This window comes from Cervus elaphus, chromosome 1 (genome assembly GCF_910594005.1).
Source record: "Cervus elaphus chromosome 1, mCerEla1.1, whole genome shotgun sequence".
In the NCBI taxonomy this organism is placed as follows: domain Eukaryota; kingdom Metazoa; phylum Chordata; class Mammalia; order Artiodactyla; family Cervidae; genus Cervus; species Cervus elaphus.
In genome coordinates this window covers 57,208,921-57,233,151 of record NC_057815.1, presented here as the reverse complement: position 1 = coordinate 57,233,151, position 24,231 = coordinate 57,208,921, and the positions used below count along the sequence as shown (strand labels likewise).

The following is a 24,231-nucleotide window of genomic DNA, read 5'->3' as shown; positions in this document are numbered from 1 at the left end:
TTTTGCCAGGAGACAAAGAGTCCAGGCGGCACTTGGCCTTTTGGAACTCAGGTGGAACTTTCCAGGAGGCTCAGGTCTGAGCGAAAAATGCCTCGAGATACACGTAAGCCTGCTGTGCTATGTCGTGCTTAGTTTTTCAGTCGTGTCTGCCTCTTTGTGACCCCGTGGACTGTAGCCCACCAGGATCCTCTGTCCTTGGGGATTCCCCAGGCAAGAATACTGGAGTGGGTTGCCATTCCCTTCTCCAGGGGATCTTCCCAATCCAGGGATCGAACCCAGGTCTCCCACATTGCAGGCGGATTCTTTACCATCTGAACCTACTGCCCAGGTTCAAATATTGGTTCTGCTATTTCATAGCTGTGTGACCACAAACATTTCTTAACCGCTCTGTACCTTAATTTATTTCTCTTTAGAGATAAAAAAGCCAACTGCAGGAGCTGTCATAAGGATTAAAAGAATACCTGTAAAGGGCTCCGGATGGTCTAGCATGTGGCAAATGCTCTGTAGATGTTGCTGATATTATTACATCATAACCTGAAGAGGGGCTTCAGTTAAGAGACAGAGATCCCTTCCACTAATACAGCTCAAAGTCCAGCCAACAAGAGTTCTCTGATCCCCAGTAAACACAGCGTGAACCAATGTCTAGCCCAGGAAATACTGGCTGCCACCTCTCCACGAGAACTTCCTCTTCAGGGGCTAGTGAGGGTGTCAGCTGCTTATCCTCTACCTGCAGGCCCCTGGGTCAGACTGGAAATGCTGACTCCTAGGACTGTGCAGTTGCCCTGAGGATGGAGACATCTTTCTGTGTTGATGAGAAGAGTCTTTCCTAAACAACAGCGTGATGTCAGGATCTTGTCTGCAGAGCCTGCCATGGGTGAGAGCATCAAAGACTGTCTTGGTCCCCCAAGGGTAGGGAGATTGATGTCACCTCTGTGTCCATGCCAAGGCTATGTCTGGTCTGGAGAGCCTGCAGAGTCCACTTAGGAGAAGTTTGTACTGGGGGGAAGAGTGCACAGTGCATCCGTGGACCTGTCCTCTGGGAGGTCTGTCCTTTTGGAGAGAAGGTCCTCTGAGGTCTTTACCCTGAGTTCACTGCATCCCTTGAGGATGTCTGGGGTGGAACCGAGCAACTAAGAGGGGAAGGCTCTAAGATAGCCAGTGGTGACACCGCAATGGCCCTACTCATCTTCTCAATGTTCCACTGTCCCTCGTGTGCTGTTGCTTGAAGTGAGGCCACCGGGGCAGTGGTGGGAATCCCCGCAGCTCCAGTTGAGGGCTGCTCTGGATAATTTAGGGAACAGAGAGAGAGAACAGGAAGAGCTCATTATACCAGCAACTGAGGGAGGCAGCCACCAAAAAAGCAAGCCAGACACTGAATATGGCCTTCCTTTGAAGAACAAAAGCAAAGAAAATTGGCTCACCAATGAGAACTAAGTGATAATCATGTACTGAGCAGAAATCACCATCAGTCCTAAGCCTGCTCACTCAGAAAATACCAGATCCTGAAGAGTAAAATTGAACTATGTGAGACCTCCAGAGAAAATTTTACTCTAAAATGCTTTGTAAAGCGATTTTAGTGCTTGCAGAGATGAAACAAACAGCCTCGTGTCTTTTAGGCTTCCTGTGCTTCAAGACTCTGCTGAGCCCTGAGTTCATAGTCAGATGGCGAGGGTGGCTCCCATCCCAGGCCGTGGGTCCTCTTGACTGTTACAAGTCAAGCATTTCTTTCTTGTTGACTCCCAGAGGCCATGGTGTGGGACCTTCTGGGTCCACACAATCTCAGATCCAGCTGGGCAATGCTAGATTTATCTCACCGGGCCCAGGTTCCAACACCAGGCTCCTCTCTCCTGCCGCCACCCCCCTCAAGCCCCAGTGACCACCCAAGGGCATTAGTTTCAGGAAGAATGCATTGGCAACCACAGACAAAGCTGCCCCAGGTCAGAACCATGCAGAACTGACAAGGGTCTGGATCACCTTGGGTCCCAGGAGGAGAGAGATGGTACACACTCCAATGCGGTAGTTGAGACTCTAACAAAGAGACTACTTGCAAAGGTACTGAGTTTAGGGAAACCCATAAAAGAAGACACAGACCCATTGACAGCAGCCCTGGTCTTGGCTTGAAGGGGTGGGGACACAGCTGTAAGGGGGTGCTGTTGGCAGGAGCTGAGGTCTATAGAAGAAGAACACAGAGACTTTCCAGCAAGCCGGCACCAGGGGAATCAGTATTGCTCTCCTACCCTGGGTGCCTGCTGGTGTCCCCCACTGACAGAATCCCCATGAACCCAGATGCTAAGAGAACCTATTAATGCAATCCTGTAAGATCACCTCTTTTGGGTGGGGAGGGCAGAGTGGTTCTGAAGGGGCAGATGGAAAATATCCAGCCCAGAGTTATTTCCCAGAGTCCACAGCTCCTTGGTCTCCAGGCAAGTGTAGCCATTATGGAACACAACTTCCCTGACCAATTTCAAAGCTCTGCTCACTGCTGGGAATGCATGTTTGAACAAAGCCTTTTATTCTCTATTCCAACAGCAGCGCTGGAATTTAAAAAGCTTCATTTTCAAGACTGGCTGCTTTTGATCTTTCTAACCTGGAACTTACATTTTGGAGTCAAATAGAATTATTTAAACAAAGCATTTCAGTGATAAGCACAAAATGTTTTGAATTTTTTCTTCTCCGCCCCCCCACCACCACCCCAACACCACAGAACATTCCTATTCAAAATGTAAGGACAATTCTGCAGCCATCTCTTACACCCAGAGCCTCTCTCAGCTTCAGTTTCCCCAGGTCTTTGTTTCTTCAGCCCGTGTCCTCATCTTAGTGTGCCGGTGTTCAGGCCACGAGAAGGGCCGGTCCTACTGCAGACTGGCCTAGAACAAGGACCACGTTAACAACCCTACGAGCACTTCCATCCTCTGACTCCTGCTTCTGGGTTTGGCAGATCCACGTGTTGTTATCTAGTCAGTATTCTTTACTAATGGGTCAAAGAGAACACTTTGTTCTCTTTTTTGCTCCCCTGATTCCAACCCATTTTCCTTTCTTTTCTAAGTCCCTCTCTGACATCATCTTGTTCTCCTGCTGAACTTCTCCCCAGCCCCCCAGCCTGCATTTATCTTTTATCATATTTCTCATGCCTTGACTTGTCTGTTATTCAAGTCAGAGTGCTGATCGGCATTTGCATTCCTTGGAAATCATACCTGCTCTGCACTGTCGTGGGCAGAGTATGTCCCTGTGGGTCATAATGAAGCCCACGCTTCCATGCTGTGGTGCACAGAAGGTGTCAGAGTGATTATCAATGTCTTGGAGTAGGCCTATCACCACTGAAAATGCCTCTGAAACAGAAGAGTGACTATTTTTACAGCTATGAAAGCAAATGGAGAAACCAAGGCCGCAGATCCTCAGATATTAAAGAAGTACACAGTTGGAAAACAAAACTCAGACATGGTCTGGTTCAAGTGTGTTCCATAAAAATAAATGACAAAAATAAGTTAGAAATTCCCCTTAGGAGGAGTGAGTTAAGTTCCCATCAAAATGAAGGTCTGGACAGAGGAGCACTAATAGAACGCATCGTATGGTAGAAGGACAGTTGGTCTGGCCTGGTGCTGGGTGCGGAAAGGTAGAGAAGCACTTTGCTTGGTAGCTCAGTTGTTTCCGACTCTTTGCGACCCAGTGGACTACAGCCCACCAGGCTCCTCTGTCCATGAGGATTCTCCAGGCAAGAATACTGGAGTGGGTTGCCATACCCTTCTCCAGGGATCTTCCTGACCCAGGGATTGAACTGGGGTCTCCTGCATTGCAGGTGGATTCTTTACCAGCTGAGCTACCAGGGACACACCAGAAGGTTATAAAATCATTTCACCTTTTACTTGTTGCATGGTTCTGGACCTTTACTCAAATTTACTGAGCAGAATTACTAAAGACTAAAGAGAAATATGGATAGAAATTTGGATGCTATTCATTTTAACAGAGTTCTCCAATGCATGACACAGAAGACGTTATCACCATGAAAATAAGAGCATTTTGAACATAGGGAGTGTTCCATTTTTTAGCCCAGGAAGTTGGCAGAACCACAGCCATTGTCCCGGTTGACTTTTCTGTCAGGAGACCAGCCACCTCACCTCTGCCTCTGGGGAGGGGGAGTCTCCACGAAGCTGAGGCTGGTTTCTCCGCAGGTGAACAGGACATGCTCTTCAAAGATAGCTCACTAATCCCGGAGAGAAGGTTTATAGGCTCCTGGTAGGACTGGAAATAATAATCAGGAAGGAGAAACCTTGTCGAAGCTTCAACTTCAGGTTTTTTAATTTTTAAAAAATAATTATTTATTTATTTACTCTTTGGCTGCGCTGGGTCTTCGTTGCTGTGCGCAGGCTCTCTCTAGTTGTGGCGACTGGGGGCTACTCTTCGTTGCGCTGAGTGGGCTTCTCGTCGCAGTGGCCTCTCTTGCTGTGGCGCACAGGCTCTAGGGCTTGGGGGGTTAAGCAGTTGTCGTGCACAGGCCCACAAGCGGGCTCGTGGGCTCTAGAGCGCATGGGGTCGGTAGTTGTGACACGCAAGCTTTGTTGCCCCGTGGCACGTGGGATCTTCCTGAACCAGGACTGTCCCCTGCCTTAGAAGGCAGATTCTTGACCACTGGGCCACCAGGGAAGTCTCCAATGCCAGTTTTAAAATAAAGTGTAGACCATGTGCACTAGCCATGTTTTGGCTGGCAGATTCCCTCGGGGGAAGCATATTGAGTGCACGGAGAAAACACTGGCTGAACTACTTAGCCAGGAGCGACACACATCAGTGTTATCTTTGACCCATTTGAGGCCCAGCTGGGTCTTCCAATTAATTGCAAGAAGCACGTCTACTATCTTCATTCACTGGGGGAATTTCTATGCAATTAGTATCTGCTCAGCTGGCCAGGTGTGGGGCATTTTGGAGGCCCAGAGGACAATCCCACGAGGGCTTGGAGTGACGTGTAGATTACTACTTTATAACGGGAAAAGCAGGTACAAATTACTTCCTGAGAGTTTGTCCATGAGGCCAACGGAAGCACCTCTTCACCCAGTGTGACCTAGAATAGCAAAACTATTTATCCAGGTGCAAAGGATCTGCCTGCAATGCAGGAGACAGAGGAGACATGGGTTTGATCCCTGGGTTGGGAAGATCCCCTGGAGGAGGGCATGGCAACCCACTCCAGTATTCTTGCCTGGAGAATCCCATGGACAGAGGAGCCTGGCAGGCTATGCTCCGTAGGGTCGCAAAGAGTTGGATATGATTGAATGACAGCATGCACAAAGGAGAGACCTTTAATACTAAGAGAAATCATGTACCTTCCCCTATGTCCTGCCTCATGACCTTCCCAAAAGATGTGTGCCTACCTTTGCAGCAGCAGATCAAGCTCAAAACATGCTTTTCAGGGCCTAGAGGCCCTGATTATAGTCACCTCTCATTCATATAAAAATTAACGTGCATGGGTAACATCTGGTTTTTTATTGATTAAATCAATACACTGGGAATTTAGCAGCAAGTTAATGGCAAATAGTTACAAAATCTATTTTTCTACATTTAAAATAAGCTGTCTTAAACAATCTACAGCAATCTAAAATCACAAGAACACACGTGAATGGCTGAAGCACTTCTGCTGTTACGCCTATGGCAAGTTTATTAGTAATTTCCTAACAAATCTCTTAGTGCAAAGTGCACATAATCATTTGGAGCCTCTGCTACCATATTTGGCCCTCAGTTTCCCCTAAAAATAATTGTGCCTAAACGTAAGAATCTTAAGTAAAACTGGGCAAGTGTGCCCACAGCTTTGCTTTGAGGGCATCCCCTCCTCTAAACAACTCTCGAAAACACTGAGTTGATTTCAGCCACACCTGCCATCAAGTCTGTTGGTGTCTGTCCTTCAATACCACGCTGCCTTGGAGGTGAGGAGCTGCAATTCTAAACTGGTACAAACACGTGGCAGGGCTCAGTGCAGCTAAAAGGCTAAAAGCTCAGCACAGTACTGTCCTTTTCCCCTCCTACCCCTTCATGCTTAGCACTAGAAAGAGCAGCTCTGTTTCTGCACTATTTAGCGTGGTTAGGGCTTCTTTCTGGGTCTAGGCAGGGCAACGGCTTTAGCAGTGCCTTTGGATGCTGCTCCTTGGCTTGAAGTCACAGGTGCTTTCTCTGCTTCTCCCTTGAGCTCAACTGGAGGGAATCTGCTACCTACAGAACTTGTAAAACTCATGTCAAGGTCGTCTATATTTTCCTTCTTACTGGGCACAGGAGTCTTTTCATAAGCAGTGGTCTAGAAATAAAAGAAAAGGCCTGGATTAATGTTCAGACACAAAGCAATATACATCAGTTCAAAGAAGCAGGGGCTACACAGTTGCCCAGGATGTACAGGCTGAGCTCTCTTCAGATATGAGGTATAAACTAATCACATTGTGAAACCGTCATTAAATGCCAAAGAAAGCTCCAGTAGCTCCTTCAAGAATACTGAATTCTTTAGTGTATGGGGCAGAACAAACTACAGGCACAACTTCAAATCCACTGCCCTACAAAATAAGTAGATATCTGGTACCATTCATACAGGGAAGTCCATCTGAACACAGCTGTAGTCATTCATCTTTACAGACTTCTAGACGAGCCTTCCGCGACAAGCGCATCATGACTGTTCTAACTTGGTATAAGGTTGCTGCATGTGGCCCACTCCTCATGTGTTCACCCTTTTCTGCCTTGATTCCAGGGCCTGGCTTCTAACCTCAGTCACACCACTTGGGCAGGAATGAGGACCTCTTGGAGTCTTGATGCCTCACGCTTAAATGAGGAAAATGGTATTTGCACATTTACCACATAGGCTTATGATGAGAATGAACTACTGTGGTGGCCATGGAAGTACTTTGTGAACTTTAAAGCACAAAACAAGTAAAAAGAATTTTAATAGGCTATTGTGTTTTCTCAGGTCACTTCACACCACAGTAGAGAAAACAGACTCTAATCCTGCTGTTGTGAGGGAAGCAAAGTCCATTTTGACCTTAGACTCATTTCAAAAGTGATCACTTCTCATTAAAAGAAGCTGGGCATAGAGTTCTGAAAGAGCAGAGGATGTCTCAGGAGACCTACGCAAGCAGGACGGGGGACCAGACACAGGGGTACAGATGCAGCGACTGCTTGTGTACATACAATGATCTGGGAAAGGCTTGTAAGCTTAATACTCTGGCTAACTGAAATTATACACAAGAGTTAATAATCAGGTTAACAATTTTCAAAGAATGTGAAAAGGTTACACGTAACACAAAACAAACCTCGTGTGTATGTGTTGTTAGATTTTGTTTTTTTTTAATCACTCTTATGACACAAGTGACCATGTTCTATACATGGCTGTAGGCACTTCATATGTATTTGTCTGGTGAATAAGTGACCTCCCAGGGCTGCAGCAAAACCTCAGGTCACTTACGGATTTTTGGTACCTATATTTCAAGAAAGAGAAACTTTACCAGATGTTTGCTTATTGCAGACAACCCTTAAATATGTGCCTCTTCAGACCATCACTCATGTATGACTTTAATAAAATTTAATTTTAATAAATAAATAATAAATAAAAATATTAACATATTAAATAAAATACGTTAATTCTTAAGTTGGTAATTTTTGTACATTGAAAAATTAATTTGTATAAATTTGGACATGTAAAAAGGTCCTTTTCTGTTTAGATTCATTTTCTCAAGAAAATTTCTGGATTGCTTCTCTGTGTGATCTTTCAACGAACAGAAAATAATTAAAATGTGTTAGCGTTCAGGAATACAGGTTGTCTTCTCCTTGAAAACTCCTTACACTTAGCAACAGGCTAAGAGTATAACACCCATGATGTTCTAGGGACAGGCTGAAGAAAAGTTGCTTTGTTTAAAAAGTACAGAACTGGTCCCTAGCTTGGGCATTTAAATTAATAAAATTTTAAGTCACTTGACATACACATTCTCTTAAAAGGCGAATCTGAGTTTAACCTCTTTTTTGACATTTCCACCTCTTGAGTTACCATCTAAGTAGTTGAAGAAATGCTTTTCAATGTGTCCACTGCAACTAATAATCTACAGAATAGAAATAGAGACAGTCATTTTCCCTTTAACATGTTTAATACTCATATCTGGTTTAACATTTTCATCCTTCTTCATTTTCCATTTGTTAATGTACTCGAGTCATTAAAGTAGACTCAGAAGCTGAAGTCATCAGGAAGAAATACTCAGAAACAGCCTCCATGGGCAGGATTAGTGATATAAATATTGTCTCTCTCTTTTTTTTTTTCCAGAAACACTAGAGGTTCTGGTTTCTTCAGATAAGATATCTTAAGATAATGCCCAGAATTTCCTGGCAAAGTGGAAGGATAAAGGAAACTAAACCAAAATGTTTGGTTGCTTCAGGGTAGGAACATGGTATGTCTCAATTTCATTTAGAGCAAGATGAGAAAATCATATTACTCAGCCACATTTATGTATTTTACTTATATATAATTTTAGTAAATTATTTTTTAAAAAGGTAGTACATTCGCATGATTTAATATCCATAGCATTCAAAATCTCCTCCTTGCTCCCCAGTTAACTCAGCTCTGCCTCCCATTGGAGACAATGAATAACTGTCAATTTACAGTGCACGTTCCCAGAGAAATTTTATGGAACTTCAAGCAAGTATTAGGTGGAACCAAGTGGAATTGGTCATTATTTTTTCAGTCAAAACAGCTTAATAATGGCAATTTTATGTGGTTCAGTCTAATCTATATATCAATGCACTTTCTTCTCACTTTTTAAAACAAATGGGTAGCCCACTGTAAACAGTCTTTAAACCTTGATATTTTTAAACTAACAACAGTCTTGAACATCATTCCATGTCAATACATAAAAGAGGTCTCATTCTTCTTTCAGCATATGCAGTGTTCTCATGTCTGAATGTACCATAATTTATTTAGTCAGTTTCTTGGTAATGGACATTCAGGTTATTTCTAATCTTAACTGATAAAAATAATGCTTCTGTGAATAATCTGGTACTTGTGTCATTGTGTACATGTGTAAGTATATCTACAGGATATATATTTTAGAAGTAGAACTTCTGGGTCATAAGTTGTATGGATTTGTAATTTTGAGAGACATCATCATATTGCCTTCTGTTGTAGTTGTACCACCTTATACACTTACAGAAACATTATGAGTACCTATTTTCTTATTTCTTTTTCAATTTGGTATCAAAAACTGATGAAAACTAATACAGCCAACCATAATTTTTGGTTATTATGACCTTATTTTTATGTTTTTGCTTTGCTTGTTTTTTTAATTGAAGTGTAGTTAATTTGGGCTTCCCTGGTGGCTCAGTGGTAAAGAATCCGCCTGCAATACAGGAGACGTGGGTTCGATCCCTGGGTCAGGAAGATCCTCTGGAGAAGGAACTGGCAAGCCACTCCAGTATTCTTGCCTGAGAAATCCCATGGACAGAGGAGCCTGGTGGGCTGCAGTCCATGGGGTCACAAAGAGTCAGACACAAATTAGCAATTAAACAACTACAATAATAGTTAATTTACAATGCTAGGTTAGTTTCACATATACAGCAAAGTGATTCAGTTCTATATATATTCTTTTTCAGATTCTTTTCCTTTATAGGTATTGAGAATAGTTTCCAGTACTATACAATAGGTCCTTGTTGCTTACCTATTTTATTAGTAGTATGAATATATTAATCAAAACCTCCTAACTTATCTCTTCCCTGCTCCTGGCATCCCCTTTGGCAACTCCAAGTTTGTTTTCTATGTCTGTGAGTTTATTTGTGTTTTGTAAATAAGTCCATCAGTATAATTTTATAGATTCCACATATAAAAAATATTATATTATGATATTTGTCTTTCTCTGACTTACTTCATTTAATATGATAATCTCTAGGTTCATCCATGTTGCCACATATGGCATTATCTCATTCTTTTTATAGCTGAGTAATATTCATATATATATATGACACATTTTATTTATTCATTCATCTGCTGATGGACATTTAGGTTGCTTCCATGTATTGGCTATTTTAAATCATGCTGTTACGAATAAAGGGTGCATGTATCTTTTTAAATTACTGTTTTCTCCGCAAATATGCCCAGGAGTGGAATTGCAGGATCATATGGTAACTAAAAAAAATAAAAAAAAAAAATAAAAAAGAAAAGAAACCTCCATAGTGGCTGCAGCAATTTACATTCCTACAAACTGGGAGGGTTCCTTTTTATCCACATTGTCTCCAGCATTTATTATTTGTAGATTTTTTTAATGATAGCCATCTGACTAGTGTGTTTTTGTAGCTTTAATTTGCATTTCTCTAAGAATTAGCAATACTGAGTATCTTTTCATGTGCCTTTGGTCATTTATATGTCTTCTTAGGAGAAATGTCTACTTTTTGATTGGGTTCTTTGACTTTTGGATATTAAGCTGTATGAGCTGTTTGTATATTTTGGAAGTGAATCCCTTGTTGGTAGCATTATTTGAAAATATTTTTATTCAACCACATTTTAACTGAGCTTCAAAATCAGCCTGAAACTGGCTGCATGAAAACAAATCACAATGTTTGTTTATCCTTTACTCCCTGGTAACGTCAACGCAAATCTATTACCTTTATGCAAATATTTATTGCAAATGCTTAAAAACTTTTGTGTGGTATGTGTATACCTTGTAAAATGTTATGTGTGTATGTACTTTACCATTTCTCTTTGCTAATCTGAAGTTGCATTAAATTTAGGATGCCATTGTTTAGGAATCAGAATCATTAGAGCTTTCCTAAAGACAGCCTTCCTTCTTAAACATCCCCTCACTGAAACTGTTCTCTGATGCTAACAAAAACATGGATGCAGGCTGGCCCACATGGTGCACTTCAGGCCAAGCTATAGATTTCTTCACCAAAAGCCAAGCATCTTATCTCCTTGGAATATAAATAACCAAAGCAAATTCCAACTTCTATGCTTTTCTCTAGGATTTTTGAAGGTTTCTTTTGTAGGTTACAGGTTATCTAAAATTTAAGTTTCTCTTTTTCTTCTCTCATAGTTGATAGGATTCTTCAGGGATCTATGCTATAACTGATGCAATTTTATAGTTTTTTATGTTTTGTAAGTAATAGAACAGAGAAATGGAAAGTGAAATTTCTATAGCCAAGGCTAGAAGTTACTAAGATCTTCCAGGTCATGAAAGGCACATAGAAGGTGATGAACTCCCATAAGATTGTACAAAGGGGGAGAAATATGAGAGATGAATCTCCATATTCATTTCTAGGGGGAAAGAGTCTATCTAAATGATCATTATGAGATTGTTGGTCATAATAATTAGTCCAGAAGAACATCTAAAAGACACTACAGAATGTTCTCCAAGAGAGGATCTAAAAATCATTGCAAACTGCTCTAAAGATACTGGTGTACCATACCACTGCACAGTGACCAAAAGAACCTGGCTATCATCCGAAAGCATCTTAGAAATCAAAGAAAAAATTCTTCTATCCTTAGTTATCATGAAGAATTCATACCTGAAATTCTGCAACCAGTCTGAATAGATACAAAGAGACCAGAGAAGGTTTACATACAGGCTATTGATGTGATAATGGATGGAAGTTTCTTTATAAGAGTTATTCAATCTAACTTTATAAAGAATAAGAGGAAATATGCTGTCTAGCACTGTGGAGCTAGACAGCGTCTCGAGTGCTGCAGTCAGGATGGTTACAGCAGGGGCGCACCTAAGCAGGCAGCATCTCAATTGTTCTGCATCTTCGGTGAACTCTTACTGTTCAGGACTGCAGAAGAACAGTCATTCCTGCTCGAGGTAGAATGATGGATAAGATAACCTTATATGGTTCCCCCCACCCAAGTTCTATTTTTCAGTAATCCAGCACCATGGGCCTGATTTCTCCAGATCATATTATTAATCTTGAAAAGGGGGCTCCATGTGTGCAAAGTGATATACATAACAAGAAAACTGGGCTAAGTGCACATATTTCATTATTCACTGGCATAACTTTAACCTGATAAACTCATCTGGTTATAATACATGCAAAACCTGTAAGCTCTAGGCATATCCTTGAAGTTAATACCAGTACACGATTACTAGAAACTGTTACCATTTCTCTGAATTTTGAGTAAAATACATGCTATTTAAGTAAAGTGGTTTATCACCATAGCAACCATTTCTAGAGTCACACATTTAAATTATAGGCCTGCACAAGGTCCAAGTGACAGAATATTCTGATATAAGTTTTCAGCTACAGTTTTACTATCTCTCACATTCCTGTGCTTTTCAAAAGGAAGAAGGAAGGGAAAGAAAAGCAAAGGGAAGAAGAGAAATTGAATTCCAAATATATATCAATATATTTCTTATATAAGGCTACTCACATAAAGAGCAAAGCTAGTGGAGGTGATGGAATTCCAGCTGAGCTATTTCAAATCCTAAAAAATGATGCTGTTAAGTGTTCCACTCCATATGCCAGCAAATTTGGAAAACTCAGCAGTGGCCACAGGACTGGAAAAGGTGAGTTTTCATTCCAATCCCAAAGAAGAGCAATGCTAAAGAATGTTCAAACTACAGTACAACTGAGCTCATTTCACATGCTAGCAAGGTAATGCTCAAAATCCTTCAAGCAAGGCTTTAATAGTATGTGAACCAAGAATTTCCAGATGTACAAGCTGGATTTAGAAAAGACAGAGGAACCAGAGATCAAATTGCCAACATCTGATGGATAATAGAAAAAGCAAAGGAATTCCAGAAAAACATCTACTTCTTCATTGACTATACTAAAGCCTTTGACAGTGTGGATCACAACAAACTGTGTAAAATTCTTAAAGAGACAGGAATACCAGACTACCTTACCTATTTCCTGAGAAACCTGTATGCAGGTCAAGAAGCAACAGTTAGAACCAGACATGGAACAACAGACGGTTTAAAATTAGGAAAGAAGTGTGTCAAGGCTGTATATTGTCACCCTGCTTTTTTAACTTTTATGCATCATGGCATCCAGTCCCATCACTTCATGGCATATAGATGGGGAAACAGTGGAAACAGTGACAGACTACTTTCTTGGGCTCCAAAATCACTGCAGATGGTGGCTGCAGCCATGAAATTAAAAGATGCTTGCTCCTTGGAAGAAAAGCTATGACCAACCTAGACAGCCTATTAAAAAGTAGAGACATTACTTTGCTGACAAAGGTCCGTCTAGTCAAAGCCATGATTTTTCCAGTAGTCATGTATGGATGTGAGAGCTGGACCATAAAGAAGGCTGAGTGCCAAAGAACTGATGTTTTCAAATTGTGGTGTTAGAAAAGACTCTTGAGAGTCCCTTGGACAGCAAAGAGATCAAACCAGTCAATCCTAAAGGAAATCAACCCTGAATATTCATTAGAAGTACTGATGCTGAAGCTAAAGCTCCAATACTTTGGCCAACTGATGCAAAGAACCAACTCAAAGGAAAAGACCCTGATTCTGGGAAAGATTGAGGGCAGGAGGAGAAGGGGATGACAGAGGATGAGATGGTTGGATAGCATCACTGACTCAATGGACATGAGTTTGAGCAAACTCCAGAAAACAGTGAAGGACAGGGAAGCCTGGCCTGCTGCAGTTCAAGGGACTGCAAAGCATGAGACACAACTGAGCAACTAGCACTTTCACTTTTCATAGCGCAATATGCTGGTAAAAATTCTCTCATCTTTTACACAGTTGAAAACTTTTTAAAATTTTATGTTTATCTTTGAAGGAAAATATCAGCAGATATAGAATTCCAAGTTGACAGGCTTCTTGTTTTATATTATTTTCCACTTAGCAGTTTAACAATGTTGTTCCACTATCTTCTGGCTTCCATTATTTCTGTTGATATGTCAAAATTGCTCCTTTGATGGTAATGTGCCTCCTCCCTCTACTCTAGATGCTTTCACAATTTTCTCTCTCTGATCTAAAGAACTAATGGGCAGAATTCAAAGCAACCACAGATGCCAAAGAGTAGTGAGAGAATTCCTAAAGCAGATAGCCAGAGAAAGAGAATCTTATATTCCATTCACCTAAGATAAATGAACCAATCTAAGATTTGAACTGCTAAGAAACAATTTTCAGTTTTTATCCAATCAACTAAATACCTGCTAAAACAGAAATGTCAACACTTTTTGAAGGAACACAGTTGAATTCAGAGTTAATACAATACAACATTTCCAATGTCCAGGATACAATCCAAAATTACTTAACAGAAATAACAATCAATAGAGACAGATTCTGAGATGAACCCAGATACTGGAATTAGCAAACAGGTGATTATCATTACTATTATCAATAATGTAAAGTGAAAAATTATATTATAAATAAAATAGGTCTCCATAGAAAAACAAATAATAAAAAAGACCCAAATAATAATTTTAAAACAAAATATGGTATCTGAAATTAAGTATTAAACCAGACAGATTTAACAGGAAAATGGACACAACTGAGGAAAGAGTAAACCTGAAGATAGATCAATAGAGTGTATCCAATTTAAAGAACAGATTGAAAAAAATGAACACAGCCTTGGAGGCTTACTGAACAATATCAAATGGTCTAACATATGAGCAATTAAGAGTATCAGAAAAAAGAAGAAAGTGCTTACAAAATTTCCCAAACTTAGCAAAAGACAGAAATACAGATCCAAGAAGTTCAGCAAATCCCAAGCAAGATAAACGTGAAGAACACGTCTAAGCAATATGACTCAAATTGCTGAAAACCAAAGATAAAGAGAGAATCCTGAAAACATTCAGAGAAAAGCGACACATTACATACAGGAAAAGAACACTTCAAATTACCAATGACTCCTTATCAGAGAATTCGACGCCAGAAGGCAGAAGAAGAACATCTTTAAAGTGTGGACCAAAATTACCTGTCAAACTAGAACTCTGTAAACAGAGAAAATGTCCTTCAAAAATTAAGACAAAATAAAGACATCTTCAGATAAAAGAAAACTGAGAGCAGACGTTCAATACAAGAAATGCAAAGGAAGTTCATCAGGCTGAAGAGAAACAATACTAGATGGAAGCACAGATTTTCTGAAAGGAAAGAAAAGCATCAGAAATGGTAAGTATCTGGGTAAATATAAAAGACAATTTTCCTTTTAATTTCTTGGAAATAAGACTATTCAAAGCAAAAGTTAAAACACTGTTTTGTAGGGTTGATAATTACATATATGTAATACATGAGACAATTATAGCACAAAGGTAGGATAAGAGATGAATGGACCCAAATTAATACATTTGCAATTGAAGCAGTGTTTTTACAACCCAACCCAATGGGTTGGTTCTCCATCGGGAAAAATATACATAGCATATACTAACAGTTATAATCTCTAAGGGGAGCTGAGCAAAAGCCAGGTTTGGGAGAGCAGGGAAATGATTTGAAAAGATTCACTAATATGTCCCTTCAATCATAAAAGTCTGGCTAAATCTGTGGTGAAACCCAAGCCTTACATAGGAGATTCTAATAGAAGAGAAGTAGGGACAAAAGCCTTGTTGTTTATGGAAGCCTGCGAATCCAAACTAGCAAGTGGCTTTGCTGACAGCATTAGATCAAAGAACAACAGGCTAAAATTCATGATAGCACAATTAATTATTTGTACCTGTATTAATCAGCTATTGCTACAGCTATGCTGCTGTGTTTGGGAGGTCTCTAGGTCCTATGATTCACTATGAAGACTCACAGAAATCAGCATAGAGCTGTACTCATTGCTATGATTTATTATAGTGAGAGGATGCGGAGCACTATTAGGAAGTAAAAAGACCATTGAGGAGAAGTCCAGTGGAAACTATGTTCAAGCTTCTAAGAGTCCTCTCCCAGGAGTCACACAGGATGCACTTAATTACCCCAGCAACAAGTTGTGACAACACATGTGAAAGGCTGCCAACCAGGGAAGCTCAGACTCAACACCCAGCGTTTTTATTGGTAGCTGACCATGGGGGCATTCTCTGCCTAGCACCTACCAAAATCCCAGACTTCCAGAGGGAAAGCAGGTGGTCAGCATTAACTGTATTGTTGGTAAGGTTTAGGCACAATTAATCATTCTTATCAGTTAAGAGTAGCTGTCCCAAAATCTAAGTTCCCAAAACCTAGCCAAGGGCTAACCTTGAAAACAGGCCTTTTCAAAGATAGCAGCTTAGGCTTGCTGTGTTAACTCTTTTCTATACAACTACATAACAAAGAACTAGAAAAGTCTCAGTATGTTAAAACAATGAACATTAATTTTCATTTGGAGGTGCTAGGCTGGACTTCAGGTTTTGTATTGGGTTCCAAGTCTGTTCCACAGACCTTCATAATCCCAAGAACTGTGGCTTCTATAGTCATGTTCTTCTCATGGCAGGTGGCCAAAATACAAGAGAGCAAGCTAAATCATGCAAACACTTTTATGGTCTCTGCTTATAGCACACCTCAACATTCTGTTTGCTAAAGTCAATAATATAGCTAAGACCAACATTAGTGAGATGAGAAAATATCCATCTACTCTAATAGGGAGAAACAGGTAGGAATGTACATATTCCTTACAGAGAGGTTTTAAATAATTGGGAAAAACAATCCAACCTACCACAGTGCCTTAGGGATCTTGCCAAACTGAGAGGGCAGGTGAGGCTGGAAGCATCACCTGATCACCTTTGAAAATGATATTTCTTAGTTTGTTCATTAGTTTAGGCCCACACCTCTGCCCAAAGGAGCCTTAAAGCAGACAAGAAAGAACATGCAATTTTAGCAATATTCTAAGCAAGCTCTTTGAAGTGAGAGTGTCAGTCTCTCAGTCATGTCTGGCTCTTTAAGACCCCATGGATTGCAGCCCGTCAGTCCATGGGATTCTCCAGGCAAGAATACTGGATTGGGTTGCCATTCTCTTCTCCAGGGCCTCTTCCCAATCCAGGATCGAACCTAGGTCTCCCACATTGCAGGCAGATTCTTTACCATCTGAGCCACATGGAAGCCATCATGGTTTTTAGCAAAATAATAATAAAATTAATAATAGCTAACATTAATGCATGCTTACCATATGTCAAGAGTATTATATGCATGATTTCATTTATCCCTTGGTTGACATCATTATTATTCCCATGTTAGATATGAGGAAACAGAGGCCAAGAGACTTGCCCAAGGTCCTAAAGCTTGTAAGTGGTGAAGCCAGGATTTGAATTGAGGCAGCCCAGATCTAGAATCTGTGCTTTTAACCAGTAGGACACTGTAAATGGAATGCTTTGGCACACATGCCAGATTACAGTGCTTCTGTAATGGAATATAAAAGTGTGCCCAAAACATGGAAGAACCACAAAATCTGCACATGATTCACAGGGGTTCAGGGAACTAAGATTTAATTTGTAAGAACAGAAATTTTTATCCTACAGTACTAAAATACTAAGAAAACTTGACTTTTTCTTCAGAGCAACAGGTCAATATACCACAAAGTTCAACTGTTTAATTTCAATCTTATTTAAATTCAAATATTCTTTGTCTTTTAAGAACTGATAATGAACACATTGCATTGCTCAAAATAACCTTTCAAAGTTGCTAAGACACCTTGCCTTTCTATTTTCTAGACTGGATAAAAAAATCTGATACACGTACCATTTCCTTGATTCTATAAAGTCCATGTTTTCAGTCAAGAAAAATGATCACAAAAATTTTCCATTTTCACTAAATAAGTATATTCAAGACTGTGTTCAGCAAACAAATTAACAGCTAAGAAGTTTCTTCTTTATTAAGGGAGAATTCTATAATGCAAATATACTTTTGCTACATGCAGAGTTGCTAGTCCCTCCCTCTATGGTTATGGGGCTGTGCATTTTAATTACAGGCCTTCATTTCTCTTTGATTGTTTTTTGAGCTTAATGAACAATGAAAGTAGTGTACTGCTTATCAGAAATCACTAAGGACTGAACGCGAAAAGGCATGTTCTTACAACAAGCAATAGTCTGCCAAGTGTCTCGTCTGAAGATGAGTCAATGCTGCTATAGGAGTTAAACTCTGGGTCTGCCTGATAGAGCAGATTAAGAACCCACTGTGGGGAATTTAGAGGGTTCCCAATAACACAAAATACTTTCTAGATGTACTCAGGCTGTAAAATACAAGATATATGAGAGAACAGTTCTATCTTCAAAAAAATACACCTACCAAAAACAAACTAAAGGTTGAAAATGAAAATTTAAAAAATGGACATTGCCAAATGCCAACTGTTTGAAAATAAGGTTGAAATGGTGAAGTATAATATCTTCAGCCAAACATGAACAATCAGGAGATACACACTGTATTTTTCCATAATGCCCAGGGCATTTGGAAATAAGGAAGAGTTACCCAGAGAAAGAGGAAGGTGCTTAGTTCAAGTGTTTTGTTTTTGTTTTTAAATAATTCCTCATTTTTTCTGCTAGTTTTCCAAGCACTTTGCCACTTATCTAAAAAGTGTGAGAATTACAAAATCAGGAGCTCTAAATGGATTTATCAGATTCTCCAGAAGAGAGAACAGTGATACTATGGAAAGCAGGATCTGTGGCAACCTGCATTTACAGTAAAGCCAAACTTCAAAAATTTTAATGGAAAAAGAATCATATACATCTCTTTATAGTAAGTGTAAATATTTATCATATCAAATTATCCATATAATCTAATTTTAACAAATGAATTTTTCCCATGGGAAATATTTCAGTATTATTAGAATGATTTTTAATAAAATTAAAGTTTCACTCTTAAGGATACTAGTTACTATATGAATCCTGCGCGGACTCAAGACTAAACGGCCAATCCTATTTTCAGTTATCACTTTAGATCTTATACTCTACTATTTGCTGTTAATGAAGATTTGGGGGGGAAAAAAGAAGTAATTTCTTAAACTCAACTTCAAAGTAATTAACAAAGTGCATATTTATTCATAAAAATCCATGAAAAAGCTAATATACAAGAGAAGACTTTCTTTTAAGGGGTAACACTCTTCAAAAAAACTCCCAAATAAGGTAAGGTATTCCTCCCAAGATGTTACAGCCAAAACCTAAGCACAGGAAAGTCCTTAAAGGACATCCAGGGCAAACGCCTACCCATTATGTAGAAATTCCTGGCACAGCATTTATAACAAGTAGTTTTCCAGAGTTTGTATGAATGCTTTCAATGGCTGAAAGGTGAGATTTACTATCCACAGTCCTGCCTGTGCTACTGCAGGTGAGCTCTGATTGTGGAAAAGTTCTTGTTGCTAAGTAGAAATGTATATTCTTAAATTTTCAATCCACTGAGTCTAGTTCTAGCATCCATAAGCACCTCAAATTTCAATCCTTCTGTTCCCTAATTGGAAGTAGCTGAGAACACCACACTGAGAACATCACGGCAAGTGTTATCCCTCTACTCTGACTCAAAGAGAGCGTAGGAGGAGAGCAGAGACGTGACAGAGCAATGAGAAAGGAGATGGAAGACGACCAAACATTTGGTTTACAAGGAAATTTTATGTTCAGATCAGTGAACATAGATATAATCCAAGACTACAAAAGGTAATGTGTGTATGCATGGATTTGTGTTTGTATATATATGAGTATATACATATATAAATATACTTGTATATATGCATATATGTAGATATATACACATATACAAGCTTCCCTGGTGGCTCAGTTGGTAAAGAATCCGTCTGCAATACACGAGACTGCCTGCAAGAGACCTGGGTTTGATCCCTGGGTCAGGAAGATCCTCTGGAGAAGGAAATGGCAACCCACTCCAGTAATCTTGGTTGGGATATCCCATGGACAAAGGAGCCTGGTGGGCTACAATCCATGGGGTTACAAGAGTCAGACATGACTTAGCAACTAAAACATCACTACCGTGTGTGAGTATATTATTGTTGATGCATGTATGTAATACGTAATGTATGTGTATGAGAGTGTGTGAGTGTATGTGTGTATGTATATATGTGTGAGTATGTTTATGTATGTGTGTGTGCGCATGTATGTGTGTATAAAATTCTAAGTCAGCTAACAAGAAATTTTTCAAACTATGTTCAACGAGGAAATGCAAACATGGGTTTTTAGGATGCTATTTTTAACAAGAATACCAAATACACACAGCTGCTGAGCACTGCAGGAGTTGTTGACAGACTGGAGAAGGTGAAAGGGATTCAATAACCTTATGTTTACATTACATAAAAATATAGCTATTTCAAAATGTCTAAGTAATTAAATGTTAAGCCTATTATCTAGACATTTGCTATCAACTAGATGAAGAAGTTCCCAATGAGTAAATAAAAATCAACCAGATCACTCTACTGGGTCTCTTTCCTCAACTTTCTGACAGAATTCGTGGCAGGGCAGGTACAGGCAGCCAGGCTGTACCTTCCTGACTGTGGATCAGGATTTACCCTCCAGTCCCTCTCTCCACTCTGCCGTCTCTAGGTCTCAGAGAACTGAAAAGCAGCAACTCCTCATAAGAAGTCTGGGGTGCCCAGAGGTAAATCTGGCCCCTGATGGCAAGATGTTCCATCATTAAAGAAGAGCTCAAATATGCTGATTAGACTTCAAGACAAGAATGAGAACAAACATACAGAAAGTTTTTCCTCAATTACAGAAACAAAAGAAAAGAGGATTTGGGTAAATTGTCAAGATATTGAATTAGCAGAATGCAATCTAGAATTAACCAAATGTTACTAAATTTTATTCACCAAAAAGAATAAAACTATATCTAATAAAGTAAGATAATAAGCCTATACAAACAATTTTAGGTATCATAAAATTGGAAATGACTAACTAATGTAATAGTAATTTTTGAAGTAATACATAAACCCATTCCAAATTGTATAGCCTGGTAAAATACATACATTATTCATTGTGACCCATTAGCCAAATCTAGCACACCACCTGTCTCTGTAAAGTTTCGCTGGAATATTCAGTTGTTGTCTATCCCTGTGTTCATGCTATAACATCAGCGTTGAGAAGTTGTGACAGAGACTATTATGGCCTAAAATATTCACTATTTGTTACAGGAAAAGTTTGCAGACCCCTCCCCTATATAATCACGGATCTTAAAATAAGCATCTAGCCCACATCACTAAATCATGCTAGTTTCAAGCTTTACTTTCTTTATCATGCAAGTCTCTTTTGTTACAAACCATTACAATCCAACAATAAAAAAGAGTTGCAAAAATGTTCCAAGTGTTGTGAAGGTATTTTACAGTTTGGAGAAATGAAACAATTGTTTTTCCTACTTGTTTTGTTGGTTCTTCCTACCTGTTTTCCTTCCTCTTCATCTGAAGAGTTACTGACATTAGGGACATTTCTGCTGGCTTGGTACACTTTCAAATCCTCTTGACCAGACCCGCTGTCTCTTTGGTCTGTTGTGCTTTCCTCATCACTTTCTGGGTTATTTTTCCATTCCTTCATCATTTCTAACACATTGGTTGGTCTCGCTGAAGAAAGTGTATTGCCCTAATATTAAATGATGAATTTTTGGTTATAAACAGTTAAAAAATTGAAGACTCTTACATATTTTAGTAATATAATCTCACAAATTCATTAAGTCACATGGAAAAATTATAATGTTGAATAAATAGCAAAACTTCTGATGCCCTTTTGAGAATACTCCTTGAGCTGACATGTCTCAGACCTCTTCACTAATACTTTTTACAATATACCAAAATTTAGGGGTGGGAGAATATTCAGTTTTAAAAGAATAATACAGTTCATCACAGTACTGTTTACAATAGCCAGGACATGGAAGCAACCTAGATGCCCATCAGCAGATGAATGGATAAGGAAGCTATGGTACATATACATTATGGAATATTACTCGGCCATTAAAAAGAATTCATTTGAATCAGTTCTAATGAGATGGATGAAACTGGAGCCCATTATACAGAGTGAAGTAAGTCAGAAAGATAAAGACCAATACAGTATACTAATGCACATATATGGAATTTAAAAAGATGGTAACGATAACCCTATATGCAAAACAGAAAAAGAGACACAGACGTATAGAACAGACTTCTGGACTCTGTGGGAGAAGGCGAGGGTGGGATGTTCAGAGAGAATAGCATTGAAACAAGTATACTATCAAGGGTGAAACAGATCACCAGCCCAGGTTGGATGCATGAGACAAGTGCTCAGGGCTGGTGCACTGGGAAGACACAGCGGGATGGGATGGAGTGGGAAGCGGGAGGGGGAATCAGGATGGCGAACACATGTAAATCCGTGGCTGATTCATGTCAATGTATGGCAAAAACCACTACAATATTGTAAAGTAATTAGCCTCCAACTAATAAAAATAAATGGAAAAAAAAAAAGAATAATACAGCATGCTTGTGCAAAAGACCACTAGATAGGGCAAGTCCTTGGAATACAAAGACCCCCTTACAGCTCTGTTCTTAGAAAATTAATAGAGAAACTGAAAGAATGAAAGAAGTTGTCCAAAGTCTACTGGGTCCAACACTAAGCGTAAGCCTGTGTGTACGTGTGTGTTAGTTGCTCAGTCATGTCCGACTCTGCGACCCCATAGACTGTAGCCCACCAGACTCCTCTGACCATGGAACTCTCCAGGCCAGAATACTGGAATGGGTTGCCATTCCCTTCTCTAGGGGATCTTCCCTACGCAGGGATTGAACCTGGGTCTCCTGCACTGCAGGCAGATTCTTTACCCTCTGAGTTACCAGGGAAGCCCTATGGGTAAGTCTACATAACTTCAAAATGTCTAGGTAAAAAATCTAAGTTCAGCTGATTAGTCTGGTATTGTATCCAAGAATAAAGATGTTTGACTTGAAAGCTCTTAGTTGACTGGAAGATTTTGATATAATGTGATCATTTGATTATAATGTATTCTATGCACTGTTTAATTCCAGATGTGAGTAGATCATACGAAAATTAACCACTTAATATTAGCTATATTTTTCTCAAATAAAATATTCCATCTAATGCAAGGAAATGCATGAATGCAGTCTCACAGGGCTCCTGCTAGATTAGATATACCTTAAATATTTTTGCTCCTAATGCAGACTAGTAGAGAAAGTCTGGACAAGAAGTTTGGATCACATTTAGATTAAAAACAGGAAGTTTAGGCATGAGCACAACTATGGAGTGATTCTAAATTAATTTGACATGTGAATGGATTGAAGCATTAAGCAACAGGGATACAGAGTAGTAAACAGCCAGGCACTTTAACGGCAGCCATCTGAGTACACTGTGGAGGATTTGCACAGCTTAATAAATTCCGGGTTAAAGACACAGACAAATACAAAGCATGGAATAGTAGTAACTAAATGACGATCATTATGTAATTCACTCCCTGCAGTTCTTCAACGTTATCCTTTTTAAAGAAGATCTATATTCTTACCACTTTCACAGCATCCTACTTTTGGTTGCATTTCTGCAGCCTCTACCCATTTACTCCCAGAATACCCTTACCATGCCTTCTGCCAACCCCTAGCCTACACTTCTTTCGAGGCTTAAGTTCTCTGTTAAGTATCCCAGAACTTCCAAAGATGTCATCAACTTAAATGAAGCACAGATGAAGACTCAGAGGCCAAAAAGGAATTGAAATTGTTTAGAACAGTAGATAGTCTCGGAGCTCTCATCTGAATGATTTCTGATCTCCAAGGTTCTGTCAACAGCCCTGCTTTACCAATGATTCATCTGGCCTCTAGTATAACTTCCTGGCTTCATTGCAACCTGGAACACTAATCACAGTGTCCAGGCTCCTAGAATACCAGTACACACAACTTTGCCTTGAACTTCAATCTCTCATTAGAAAACAGAGATAATCTGACACATCTAGGTCTGTAATCCTAGTCCTCAACTGCCCTTCCCTGATAAACTCTCCACAAGTTAACTCTCTGGATCCACAGAAGTTATTGATGGTGCTTACCCAACATTCCTGTCTTCAAGGCACATACTAGAATCTTGCCTCTCTACTTCTTTTGGGACATGACCATATGACTTGTTTTGACCAGTGAAAATGTGATTTGAAATAGTGTGTATCACTTCTAGATAGAAACTTTGAAAGCTTGTGGTTCACATGTTCTCAATACCTGCATTAGTCACAACAGAAGCACAGCCTGAGTACCTGAGTGAAGACAAAGTGAAACGGAACTTGCTTCCCTCCTCCAAGCCAATGTGCCATGGAAGGTGTCAAGAACACTGAGATTTGGGAGTTGTTTGTTACCACAGCATAATCTGGCCTGTCCTGATATAGGTAGATAGAAGATTAAAATTTACATTCTGTGAGTCACCTCCAAAAAGTGCAAAAGAATGAGCTCACTGTACAATCAGCA

At 39.7% G+C, this 24,231-nt stretch overlaps 1 protein-coding gene across 6 annotated transcripts in view; it reads right to left on the bottom strand.

The window, feature by feature from the left end:
* Positions 1-1,117: 1,117 nt before the first annotated feature.
* STK33 (serine/threonine kinase 33) overlaps positions 1,118-24,231 on the bottom strand; it is a 187,494-nt gene continuing 164,380 nt past the window's right edge. For 5 of the 6 annotated variants that reach the window (XM_043903818.1, XM_043903845.1, XM_043903828.1 and 2 more), the window contains 2 exons: positions 21,200-21,397; positions 5,460-6,274 (listed from right to left, as the gene is read on the bottom strand). In XM_043903818.1, the coding sequence (XP_043759753.1) occupies positions 6,065-6,274; positions 21,200-21,397 (408 nt within the window). In that variant the 3' untranslated portion in view covers positions 5,460-6,064. Of the gene's footprint in view, positions 1,282-5,459; positions 6,275-21,199; positions 21,398-24,231 lie in introns of those variants that run through there. The other variant, XM_043903854.1, reaches the window with a different exon arrangement.